Source organism: Pseudopodoces humilis, chromosome 16 (genome assembly GCF_049639895.1).
Source record: "Pseudopodoces humilis isolate 2021_Gansu_Grassland_sample_001 chromosome 16, ASM4963989v1, whole genome shotgun sequence".
Classification (NCBI taxonomy): Eukaryota; Metazoa; Chordata; class Aves; order Passeriformes; family Paridae; genus Pseudopodoces; species Pseudopodoces humilis.
The window spans coordinates 208,133-220,826 of record NC_142215.1 but is presented as its reverse complement, the minus strand read 5'-3'; the positions used below and the strand labels follow the sequence as shown (position 1 = coordinate 220,826).

At 62.9% G+C, this 12,694-nt stretch overlaps 1 protein-coding gene across 1 annotated transcript; it reads right to left on the bottom strand.

Annotated features, from left to right (window-relative positions):
* Positions 1–2,788: 2,788 nt before the first annotated feature.
* On the bottom strand, positions 2,789–11,839 carry CKMT1A (creatine kinase, mitochondrial 1A). The gene is made up of 9 exons (XM_005521693.2): positions 11,584–11,839; positions 6,354–6,552; positions 5,923–6,018; positions 5,609–5,830; positions 5,013–5,098; positions 3,956–4,079; positions 3,688–3,822; positions 3,230–3,355; positions 2,789–3,038 (listed from the first exon to the last, which is right to left on the bottom strand). The coding sequence occupies exons 1-9, from the start codon at positions 11,730–11,732 to the stop codon at positions 2,922–2,924; spliced, it is 1,254 nt and encodes a 417-aa protein (XP_005521750.1). The 5' UTR covers positions 11,733–11,839; the 3' UTR covers positions 2,789–2,921.
* Between the last annotated feature and the right edge of the window lie 855 nt (positions 11,840–12,694).

The following is a 12,694-nucleotide window of genomic DNA, read 5'->3' as shown; positions in this document are numbered from 1 at the left end:
CCTGCATCCGGATCTGCCGTGTGGCAGCTCCTGATTGGGCGGTGCGACATGAAGCGCGTGCCAGCGGGGGCGGGGTTTCCGCTCCGGGCCCGCCCCCTCCTCATGGCCGCCGTGCCTCGGCGCCGGCCGGGCCGTGGCGGGGGCGGTCGGAGCTTTGGGCTGGGTCCCTTCCCATCGAGCTGTGTCGCGCCGACCATAGCGCCTGGCCTTGCTCTGGCTGGGACCGGGAGCCGCGCGCTGCCGAGTCCGCTGTCGGTGTCCGGGAGCTTTGCTGACCTGATGCATGTGCATTAACCCCGCCGTGGCCACCGTGTCTGCACGGCGCGGTGCCGGCCCGGCGGTGACACGTGCCCAGCACATGCCGCACGACAGCGCTCGGCTCGCTGCAGGCTCGCCTGCTGGACTCACGCAGCCCCGCATTTTCGCCCACCGCCTCTCACACTCCAGCCCTGGGACACTCCGGCGTTCCCCTGGCCCCGAGCCAAACCCGTGAGCGGGTCTTTATCCCGTAACCCCATCCATCGACACTTGCACGTTCTGCTGGGGTCTGCGGTCGGAAGGACCCTCGTCGGTGCCATCCCTGCCGGGATGCTCGGCTCGGCCCCAGCTTTGACCGGGCACAGCCTGCTCCCACCTCGCGCCACCGTGCCCTGGTACTGCCAGGGCTTGGGGCTGTCCGCGCACAAAACCCTGATTTTCGCTGTCCCAGCGCCACCTCCCTTTGCAGCGCGCCGGGCAGCTCAGGTGAGCCTTGGCGGACAATGCATCAGTTGGGGAAACGTTCTCGGTACCCTCACCATCCGCTTGGAGCCCACATGCTCCTCGCCTTGTCTTCAGGTCCCTCCCGCTGACCTCTAAGTTTTAGCAATTGCTCCCAGTATCCCCAGAGCTGATGACTGGGGCCAGGCCTCATCAGGTGCTCACCTCCTGCACGGGGCAGCCGCCTGGGCTGTTTCTGGCATTTTTGTCACCAATATTGAGCTGCATCAGCCAGGACGTCTCTGACTTTATCGTCGCCATTGCGGCAAAGAGCCGTGGACCGGGACCGCCGCCCGGGAAGCGCTGTGCAGCCGCCCACCCTCCGTCCGCCGACTCCCGTCGAACGGGCCCCGCCGGCCCGGGTCGCCCTCGCCACTCGTCCCGGTACTGCACGTCCCGGGGCCGGCAGGGGGCGCTGCCCACCGCCCGGCAGCGCTGCCGGGGCCGAGCCGTTCCTCTGCGGCCAGCGCGGGGCGGGCAGCGGGCAGTGCCCTGCCGCCAGGCAGTGTCGGCAGCCCCGGGTAGTGCCCTGCCGCCAGGCAGTGTCCGCAGCCCCGGGCAGTGCCCTGCCGCCAGGCAGTGTCCGCAGCCCCGGGCAGTGCCCTGCCGCCAGGCAGGGTCGGCAGCCCCCGGCAGTGCCCGCAGCCCCGGGCAGTGTCCGCAGCCCCGGGCAGTGTCCGCAGCCCCGGGCAGTGCCCTGCCGCCAGGCAGTGTCGGCAGCCCCGGGCAGTGCCCGCAGCCCCGGGCAGTGCCCTGCCGCCGGGCTGCCTCCGCCCGTGCCGGATTCCCGTATTCAGTAATGTACGAGCTCGGCACCGTTTGCGGTGGTGGAGCTGGCGCCGGCCTCAGATTAGAGCCCAAAACCGAGGCCAGCGGAAATCACATCCGTCGCGCCTTGGGCGTCCAGCCCCGGCAGCGGGGTGAGCGTGCAGGGACCGGGCAGGGTCCCCTGTCGGGGAAGTATCAAGTGTGTCAAAACTCGTCTCGGCGGTCTGTGGGACAGGGGTCTCTGGGGCTGCCAGTGTCGGAGGAAGGCTGGGAGCCGTAGCGAATGCGGGAGCAGCGGGCGCTGGAGCAGGGTTCTGGGGCCATACTGCGGGAGGTGCCGGAGCGAGCCCTGCGGGACCTCGTCTGTCTCTCTTGCTCGCTCTTGCTGCCCGCAGGACGCAGGAATGCTATCCCCTTCCCAGCCTGGGGCTGCTGCTTCTGCTGGTGCTGCGGGACCCCAAGGCCGGTGAGTGAGAAGGGGCCTCCGGGAGCGCAGTCACCGCCGATAGATGCGTTCTCGAGGGCCGGTTCCGTCCCTCAACTGTGGATCCGTTCTCCTCTACTGTGTGGGCCCAGGGAACGACTCCCAGGACTGACACCCGCTCCCGGCACTGACTGCTCTGCTCAGCCACCCGCAGTTGGGAGCGGCCAGCCCTAGGCTGGGGGAGGGTCAGAGCTGTGGCTCAGGGTGAAGCCTCCCCTTTGTCACTGTGTCCTTACCCTTGTAGCAAGCCTGCCACAGACCCGCTGTGGGACACTGAGCAAGCAGTTCCTGAGGGAAGGTGTGGATTGCATAGGAAGTGCAATGCTGCTCTTTCCTGCAGCCTGTACACCGGAGTCTGCTCCAGGACAGCGAGGGTGCTCCCGCCCTCCGAGATCCTGGACAGGCTGGCTGCAGCCCATCGAGGATCCTGAAGAGTGTGGGGCCCACTGGCTCCTGCTCTCCCACTGCCTGTGTGCTCAAGACGCATTTCCCACAGGACTACCTTCATTTGCCAGAGGAGGCCTTCCAGAGTATGCTGCTCAATGTGGGACCTGAGGCCATGCAGTGAGTGCTTCCTGTCCCTGCTGCACTGCTCCTGGTACCAGCTGGAAGGTGGCCAGGGTGGTTGGGATGGGGCAGGGGGTGCAGAGCCCAGTGTGGTGATTGTGAAGCCTTGTGACTGGGGGGAAATCCGAATGGTGCTTCTGCAGGGGGATAGGGTGCTGGAAGGTCAGTGGGGTGGTGAGTACTGGGATAAGAAGAAGCCTGAGCCATGGCTACAGCAGCGCATGTTTATGGGGTCTGACCTGACGCATTGTGGGTTACAGGATGCAGCAACATGCTGGGCACAGAGATCGCACAAGCTACAGGGGTCCTGGGTCCCACAGCGCTGGCACTACCACGGTCCCACTCAGTGCCGGAACTGCTGCAGCGGCGAGGGGATGCGGATGTCCTGCCCCTTCTCCAGCCGCCGTTCACAGTCGATCAGGTAGTTCACACCATCTATCACCAGCTGCACCAGTTCCACCTGCAGCAGGAGCACAGATGGTGGTGATTGAGGGACCACTTGGCCAGTCCTGTTGCATGCAGGGTAGGCACTGCCACTCCCAGCACCCACACGCTGGCCCCAGCACACGGCCCTGGGGCTGCATGGGCACCGTGGGCCCGTCATGCTGACATGTTCCAGAACCTCCCTCCCCAGCTACGTCTGGCACCCACCTCTGACTTCCCCAGACGGTCCAGGTTGGAGATATCAAAGACGCCGCCTTTGGCCGCAGTGTCCACACCACCCGTCCCACGCTTCTGTAGCCGGAGGTTCTCTAGGATCTTAGGAAAGCGGCTGTCCTGGTGCCCAGAGAAAGTGTCAGTGCTCAGCAGGACCAAAAACAAGGGAGTCAGGGTTCTTTAGCTGAATGCTCTCTGAGGCAGCCTCCTGCTGCTCACAAGGTCCTGTCAGTGGGTCACCAGCCCCACTCAGAGTCCTGCCCTGAGCAGACCCAGGTTGACACCCAGGACCTGGGCCCCTCTAGCCAGGAATGCAGGCAGGGGCTGGACCCTATGCCTCCCAGGGGAACCTGAGCGTGATCCAGGGCTGGGTCCCATGTTGTACTGCACCTTCGTGGCTGAGCTCCCCACAGTCCTAGCCTGGCTCACCACAAAACTGGCCATGGTAATACCTTGCTGAGCAGCGGCAGCTTGATGTGGACACCTGCTCGCAGCCCCGTGCCCAGATTAGAGGGGCACGTTAGGATGTAACCCAGCCGCTCATTCCACATGAACTCCCAGCCTCGCTCCTGGATTAGCCGCTCCACCTGAGTTAGAGGCACAAGCAGTGATTCAGCCCTGGCCAAGGAGCACCCAGCAGAGGGCCAGCACCACAGGAGCCATGCCTGCCCTCTTCGCCTGTTTATGGGGCTGGCACAGCAGAAACTGTTGGACACTCACCTCCTTTAGGCCCCGGCAGAACCGCTCAAAAACGCGCTTCATGTTGCCCCCCTTCTCCATGGAGATGACACGTGTGTGGTCCTCCTCATTGATCCAGATCAAGAAGGTCTTCTGGTGGTTGTGCCTAGGGACAGGACAGTGTTTGGCTGTGATGGCAGCTTGCAGAGACCCTGTGCCCACTCAACTGCACCCCTTCCTGTGGTGTGCCCCTGCCACTGTGGTGCCAGTGCTGCCCTCGATTCCAGTGTGCTGACTGCACCAGGGTGGGCAGCCAGGAGATGCTCCTGGAGATGGGCCAGTGCCCGTCCATATGTTTCACTGCCAGTGATGGGAGCTGTCTCCAGTGCCTTGGGCACAGGCAGGTGCCAGCATGGTGGTGACCCAGCTTGGACTGAGGATGGAAGCGTGGCTCCTGCACCATGCAGGCAGCAGGAGGGGGCATGTGAGGTATGGAATGTGCACTGGAGGGCTGGGTTAGGTGCAGCTGGAGCTGGGGACCGTGTGTACCCTGCAGATGTTTTCCACATAAAGGCACAGTGTCAGCAAGGGTGGCATGGGCAGACAAGTGTGCTGGCTGTTGTTCTGTGGGAGTGTGGGATGTTGCACAGCTGTGAGAAGATGATGGGAGGGAGCAGTAAGATGCGATTGTGGCAGGGTAGGTTTGGTGTCACACAGAGTGTGCAGAAGCCAGGAGGAGTGCTGGGGATTTCCCAGAGAGCAGAAGGCTATTACAGGTTTTTGGCAGCCTTAGAGTGCAAGGTGCTGCAGGATGGTGAGAGCAGGCAGGATTGACAGCAGGTACTGGTTCCACAGTCCCTCTTCCCAGTACCATGCTGTGTTTGTGTAGGAAACAGTAGGCTGTTGACAGTGGTGCACAAGGAGCTTCCAGGTAAGGCCACAGAACCCAAGGTGAGCATGGCCCAGGGGCACTGGTGCCATGTGCTAGGGTCTGTGGCATGGCAAACATGGGAAATGTGGGTGGCAGGGCTGAGATGGATGGAGCAGTACCATCCCCCCCATCTCTGTCCTGCCACCCAGTGCCAGGGCAGAACCTCACCAGATCCCTCGGGCGTCAGGCCAGTCCCGAGCCATTCCTGCTGCTGTCAGGAGCGGGGACACCGGCTTGTCAAAGAGGAAGTGGTCCTGGAGGGAGGCAGAGTTCATGGGCTCACCCAGGCTGCATGGCTGGAGCCAGGGCACCCTCACTGGTTCCAGTACTCCCTGTCTCACTGGTCACGCCTGCCATGCAGGAGATTCACCGCGGCTCTCCCAGGCAGGGCACCCGTGGGCAGGAGCCCTTGCCTTCCTGGCCTGGGAGGCAGAAGGTTGCTGGTGCACAGCCCACCCTGTGCCAGGGGCTGGTAGGGCACCAGCAGAGTGTCACAAGCCCTTCTTCCTCTGGGCATAGGCAGGGAAATGGGGGCAAGAGTCAGAGGTGGCCATGAGCTGCTGGGACTGAGTTCAGAGAGCTTCTGGCTCATGAGGGCTGAGCAGCACTGTGCTGTTGGGATGCCTTGCTAGGGCAGGGGTCCTGGTTGAAGAAGACAGCAGAGCTGCAAAAGAAGGATGCAACCTCCCAGGGAGGCAGTACCAGGAAGGGGTCCTGCTCTGCATGCACCCGAGGGGGGCTGGTTGGGAGCTGCACTGACTCACATCAATGAGCTGCTGTTGCTCTTTCTCAGTCATCTCGCTGAGGCGGTAGTACCGGCCTGCCAGGTCCCCGGTGAGGCCACTCAGAGCATCCACAGTCACTTTCTCCACCTCTCGTCTCTCGGCACGGGTGCAGGCTGGTGGCAGGCTCAGGCCACGGATGCTGCGGCCAGTCCGGACCCGGGACGAGAGCACATAGCGCTCATCAAACTGGCCAAACTTTATCTGGAACAGACAGAAGCCACAGGGTGTTCAGGGGGTGGCCCTACCCCCAAGGCAGGACACCTGCATGCAGCACCACTGTCCAGCTTCTGCACCTTTGTGGCGTCCAGGTCTGTGGTGTGCTTCATGGTGCGGGGGTTGTATCCATTGTGCCTCTCCTGAATCACAGGGTCAAACAGGTCGGCAAACACCTGGAAGCAAGCAGGACAATGTACAGCAGACCAAGGGCTTCATGAAGCCTCTGCCACAAGCCTGGCAGGGCCACACTGCCAGTGTGGGGGACAGTGTGTCCTGCAGTGCAACAGCAATCCACAGGACAAATGGAGCAGGACGCTGCAGGACTCCAAGAATAGCTGCTCCAAAGGAGCCCTGTGTACTGCAGCAGCACGTGGAGACTTTCCAGGGGCCTCTCCAACTGCTCAGGCTGGGCAAGAGGAGGTGGGCAGTAATATCCCAGGCCGCTGGTTGTACCATTGGTACTGGGACTCCTCTGGCTGCCGCAGGCAAGGCTCTGGCTGCTACTCACCTCATAGGCCTCTTCATCACCAGCTACAATGCCCACAGTCTTGATGAAGGGGTGGCCAGGGTTGTCAACACCAGTCTGAATGCACTGGTCCAAGGTCCAGCCATTTGGGGTTGCCTTGTCACAGAGCCTGGCGTAGATGGCTGGCGTCAGGTTGCTGGCCATGCAATTGTTGTGCTTCCGCAGGTCGGGGTACTCAGCGCTGTGGGAGGAGACACCAATGAGCTCTTTGGGATGAGGGGACCCCAGCACTTGTGCCTGTGCTCCACAGAGGCTTTTGGTGCAGGCATGGGCAGGGCAGCTCAGGGAAGGGTCAAATGCTCTGCTTATCCACAGCAGCTGGGAGCAGGAAGGCAGTTACAGGCTTTGCAGGGCAAGGGAAGGGAGAGCCCAAGCCCAGAGCTGGCACTGAACCAAGACAAAAGTCCACAGGCAAATCTGGACTAGTCCTTAGGGAGCAGCTCCTTATCAAACACTCAGCAGGGCCACAGGGTGGAACAACCCGCCAGGTGAGCAGTGGGGCCACGTGAGCCCATCCCCACACTGAGCTCCCAGGGCAGCTGGGCTGCAGAGTAGGGGTCCCACTCCCCTTGTCCTCCCCGGGGCTGCCCTTATGCCAGCTTAAATGGGAGGGGGCTGCTCCCTGTCTGCTGATGCAGTGGGTAGGAGAGGCAGGGCATGCAGTCTGGCTTGCTTAGCTCCTGGACCCCCACACCTCTGCTCCCCAGATGCTGTGGGGCAGGAGATTGGCTGACCCTGATCTGCAGCCAGTGGGAACAGCACAGTCCCAGTGCAGTTTATTGTATTAGGGGGATACTTTCCTCTAATCAGCTTAGTGGGAGGCTGTCTCTTGACCTCATTCCCACTTTAGACAGGCTTCGTACTTGTTCTGTGCTCACAGGGAAACTGGCAGGGCAGGACTCTGCCAGCGCTTGCCTTGGCCAAATCTCTCTTGAGGGTGCCTCCACTCACCTTAGCGGGACAGGGCTGGCCCTTGTCAGCCCAGGAGACCACACTGGTGGCTGGAGGGGGTCCTGCATCCCTGGAGACACCTTTCTGAGAGACACCTGCTTTGGGGGGTGACATAGCTTGGGGGGATCCATGTGGGAGATAGGGCGTCTGGCCTAGCGCAGCTCTGGTTGTTGAGAGCAACAGTCAGACATCAGCACTAGCAGCAAGTCCTGGCACTCCCCTGTGCTCATCTCCTGCTCTTGGGCTGCGTGCTCACACTGGGCATTGGTTCTGGCTGCCAGCACCAATCCTGTGCTGCAATGCAGAGCCCTGTGGCTGCCACGGCCTCCTCCCCTGTGTCTGCAGGCCAAGGAATGTGGCCCTTCGCCCACAGCTTGGCTACTGCTAATCGCTTCCTGTGCTGTGCAGAAACAAAGGGAGGCTGGGCTCCCACTGCAACGTGTGGGGAAGCACTAGCAGCTCCTGCCTGGGCCAACAGAACAGGGCATTTGCTCCAGACAAGAACTCATCCCAGGGCTGAGGGCTTCTCCCAACCCACACACAGACCCGTGCCCTGATGAGACGATGCAGCTAAGAGGCTGACGTGGCACGCGTCCCTCACTGCTTCTGCCCCTGTCACCCGCTGGCCATTGTTTCTCCAGGGTGACGCACTTGTAAAAAGCATTTGCTGATCAGAGTGGGACACTTGGACAGGTTTCTCCACTGCTCAAGCGTGGTCATGCTGGTAGGTGGACCACTTGCTGTGCTTTCTGTGTGACAGAGGATGCCCAGGAGCAGTAGAGGTTCCTAAGGAAAGCCAGCTTACTCTCAGCAAGCAGGAAATTGCTATGGGTTGAAGCATGCTGTCTGCCACAGCTGTCTATGTCTTCCCTGAGGTGTTCAGCATCCAAACCCTGAGACTCTAGGCTCTGCCTGCAGATTCTGTGCCTACTACAGTGCTGACTGAGCACCTGGTTGGAGTGTACCCTCCCCTGAACAGCCCCAGACCACAGCCAGCAAATGGGGGCAACCTCTCTTCAGCCTTTCTTGAGCACCTGAACTCGGATGGATGTCGCCAGGACCAGCTGGGTAATACTGGGGTGAAGGTCCTGAGCACCTGGCACTGTGCTCACCGTGGTGCCACAGAGCCAGTGGGGGAAGCTGTGTCCAGGCTGACACTGGAGGGCTCTGGCAGTGGCACCACACTCCTGCCATATGCTCAGGGTGTCCAGGGGTCCTCTGTCATAGTGTCAAGATGATGCTGCACCTGGACTGCTTTGACCCCCTTGGTTTTGGTCCATAAGGCCGGTTTTAAAATTATGGCCATTTCAGCACCATCTATTTTGTTCCCGCAAACAAAATTTTTGTTTTGTGCCACAGCACCGAGTGATACCTTAAAAGTCTTTTCCAAGCTCAATGATTCCATGATTCCGTGGTTCTGGGGTATTGTAGGCTCCTGCCTGGCTGCAGAGCCTGGAAGCGTGGATGTCTGCCAGGAGTGCAACTCAGCACTGCCGCCCACGCTGTCCTGTAGTCACCTCAGCCTGCCGTCCTGCCCATGACCTCGGGGTGCAGCTGCCCACAGCACCTGCCCTCTCTGCCCTTGAGCAAGCTGGTGCCTGACCCCACAGCAGCCCTGCTCAGCAGCCAGCAGGGATTATTCTGTCATCTACTGACTGGGCAGCTTCTCCAGAAATGACAGCCACCTGCACCTCCCCACAGCTCTTCACCTCTAATGTGGCAGTCTCCAGTGCCCTTCCTGGCATCAGTGGCTTGAGGTGCCCAGGCAGCCCCAGCCACACATGGACTCTGGAGAGGCATGGGGGTGCATGGTGAGAGCAGCAGACCCTGTGTGGTGGAATGGAACTGGGAGCTGGCAGGAGCCAAGCATGAGGCTTGCTTATGCAGGGAGGAGGGGGTTTGGCTTTTGTCTGGAGATGCTTTGGCAGGGAGCCCCAACATGGTGGCCCAAATGTGCTGCCATAGTGGGAGAAGGCACAGGGTGCCCATGTCTCCTTGAGGTGGAAGTGCCTGTGCCCTCCCAGCACGGTGGTTCATACTACAGTGCCTCTGACAGGAGGCTGTGGAGTGCTGCTCAGACACCTTAGGGCTGCTGCCAATGTCTCTGGTTAAGACTAGAGGGGCAAAATTCTCAGGTGAGCCAGCTGGAGAGTGAAGGACAGATCATAGGGCTCTGTCCAGGTCAAGTGTCAGCACTGTCACAAAACCATTCCCAACTGAACAGAACCTCCCAGGAGACATATTTTAGAGCTTCTTAGTCACAGCCCCACCTTGACTTCATCCTGTCCTGACCTGATGTCTGTTTCTCTGCATTTGTGCAGAAAGCTGGAAAACACCCCCCTCTTGGGAGATAAATAATTAATAACATCCGTCCTTTGTAGCTCTATGAACTCATTCAATTTCTGTCCCCGACTTTCTGTAGCCCAACACAGCTTGCCAGAATCCCAGTGCCAGCTCCTTGTGAGCCCTCCACATGCCCAGGGCTCCCAGCCTGCAATGCAGCACCGCGACACACTGCTCTGACTGTCAGTATTTGGTGCAGGGATGGCAGCAGCTGCCGGTGTGCGGAGCAGCAACGTGCTGCCTCCTTCCCACCCTGTTCCTTCCCTGTGCACTGTCTCTGCTGGCATTGGGATGGGCAGGAAAACTCAGTCCTCATTTTCCTGGCCCACCTCTAGGATGTGCTAAGCCAAGCAGCTGTTGCCAGTGAAAGGACTGCCTGGTGGCCACCATGTCCCTCTCCCCTTCTGACCTGTTCCTACTCTGCCTTAGCTCTTGTGAGACACAGGTAGCTACTGCATCCAGTCCTGTCTGGCACCGTGCCCCTCTGTGCTCCTCAGGGCTGGCAGCACAAACACTGGGCAGGACCAGCCTCTGTCCCCTCCACCCCACTTGCCATGGCAAGTGATGGTGAGCAGTACCATGAGAATGTGAGGTACTTGGCTCTCCTGGCCAGGCTGGGCTCCCTGGGGCACTAGAGAGCCATTTGGAGGGGAGTGACGTGAGAGCTTCTGGTCTAGAGCTTGAACCTTAGCATTGTGCTGTAGATGTGACACTTATCTGGCTTAAGGGATCAGGTGCCGGGTGTGCAAACAGGGCCAGGGTTCTTGCAGAGCTGGCATTACCTCAAAAGCACCCCTAAGCCAGCCTGTGGCTGTGTATGCACTCACTTGGCCCAGCTCAACTCTGTGCCCACGTCCCAGAACCCTGATTGCACATCTCACTGTCATCCAAAATCTACCCAAGGGGCTGTTTGCTCAGTACCCACAGACCCCTCCAGTTCTCCCTTTAAAAACTGGCCCAGAGAGGGAAGAGCCAGGACATGCCAGCAAAGCTTTTCTTTTCAATAGAAGAGTCCCTGTCCTGAAGGCAGGCACGTGGGAAGGCTGGCACAGCCAGATGAGGTTGGGCCAGGGGCTGCTCTGACACCAGCTCCCACAGTCAGAGATCCTGGGTGTTCTGCCAGCAGGACAAAATGGACCCTTTGCTCCATTCTGTTCCTACCAAGATATTGGCAAAGTCTCCCTGGCCTCTCTTGGGCTGAGTCCCCACCGGCACTGGCGGTCCCAGCACTGCTGCCTCCCAGGCTGGCCCATCTCCCAGACAACCCCCATCTCTGCCCTCCCGGTCATCCCGGGAAGTCACCCAGGACCCCAATCCTACTGTCAAGCATTAGTCCCCTCCCGCTCTCCCACGTCCCCGACTGCAGCGGCTTCTCCTGGTACTCCGGGTCCACTCAGGGCAGCTGGCAGCTCCGGGACTCCCTGCCCGGACCGTAGCACTCAGAGCCAGCTCCCGGGCACGGGAATGTGCCCGGGGCGGCCCCCGCACCCCTCACGGCCCCTGCCAGCGCGGGTCCCGTGAAGGGGGCCCGCGGCAACCCCGACGAGCCCCGGAGAGCCGGGACCTGCGGGACTGCCCCCGGCCACGGCTGTGCCGGCGTCCTTGTGCGCGGAGCCGGCGACCAGCAGCCCGAGGCGGGGCGCATCCGTCCAACACGGCCGAGCCCCTGCGGCCGCTCCCCGTCGCCCTCGTGGCCCGGGGCCCCGCGGCCGGCACGGGCTTGGTTCAGGGCCTCCCGGTCCTTCCCTCCATGGACGAGCAGCGTCCATTGCGCCGCCCCCATGAGCTGCTCCGGGACCCACCGCCCAGGCTCCAGCCGGGGGGCGGCCGCCGCGCCCGCCCCCGGTGCCGGTGCCGCAGAAATCGTCCCCCGCCCTCCGCCCCCCGCCCGTGCGCCCCCGCCGCCCGTGCACATTACCTGGGCGGGTATCGCCGACGCTGATGGTCGCCCGCGCTGACCGAGTCCCGGGCGAGTAGGAAGCCGGCGGCGAGAGAGCCGGCGCCCACCATAGCCAGGAGGCCGGCGGAGCGGCGAGCGGAGAGAGCGCGGGCGAGGGTGCTGGCCATGGCGGAGCGGCGGAGCAAGCGCGCCGGGGCGGGCAGCGGACGTGAGGGGAATGGGAACGGGAACGGGAACGGCGGCGGGGCGCGCGGGGGGCGGGGAGCCGGCGGGGCACGGGGGGGCCTGGCGGCACCGCCACCTGCTTGGCTGCACCGCCCCGCCCCGCCCCACCGAGGCGCCGCCGCCGCCTTCAGCACCGCTCGCCGGACAGCGCCGGAGGGGTGGCTGCGCCGGGACGGGCCGGCTCCGTACCGGGACCCACACCTCGAAGCCACTCGCCGCGCCCTGGGGCGGGCAGGCGGGCGAGGCCGGGTCAAAGTTCGTCCACCTGAAACCGGGAGCGGCAATCACGACTCCTCGACGGGATGCGACCCACGATGGGTCGCGGAGTCGGGAGCCTGTTCTCGGCGGTCACCAGCCCTCCCGCAGTGCTCCGTACCCACCACACCGGCGGAGCCGCACCGGCGGGACAGGGAGCGCGCCGCGTTCGCCACCGCAGACTCCCAAGGAACGGGAGCTGCTGGCGCACCGCCGGGCTGCTCCGGGACACTGGAAGCGGCCGCCCGGTAGAGCCGCGCGCCAAGCCCGGTACGGCCGGTACGGCCGCGTGTCCCGCCCGGTGCAGCCGCGCGCTCGCCGTTACAGCACGGGCCCGGCGCGGGGCCCGCGCCCACGTGCGCGCGGAGCGCCCGGCCGCGCAGCAGGTTCCATCCGCCGCCGCCAGGGGTCGCCACGCCGCGGCCGCTCGCGTCCCGGCCGGCCCCGCCTCCTCCGCACCGATTGGCTGCCTGCGGCCGTCAGCAGGCGGTGATTGGCCGGCGGCAGCGCCCTCAGCGCAGGGTGCGTTCGGAGGCCGCAGGTGAGCGGAGCGAAAAGGCGGCGCCTGGCGTGGCCCCCCCTGCTCCCGCCGGGGCGGCCGAGGAGACGGGGGCACGGCAGGGGCCGGGTCGGGAAGCGAAGCGAAGCG

Excerpts from the sequence above, each read along its gene's own strand:
- CKMT1A (XM_005521693.2), bottom strand. The coding sequence starts at position 11,732 with ATGGCCAGCACCCTCGCCCGCGCTCTCTCCGCTCGCCGCTCCGCCGGC. Across the intron at positions 6,019-6,353 it reads GTGATGAAGAGGCCTATGAG|GTGTTTGCCGACCTGTTTGA; the intron begins GTGAGTAGCAGC and ends GCTTGCTTCCAG. Across the intron at positions 3,823-3,955 it reads TCTGCCGGGGCCTAAAGGAG|GTGGAGCGGCTAATCCAGGA; the intron begins GTGAGTGTCCAA and ends CCTCTAACTCAG.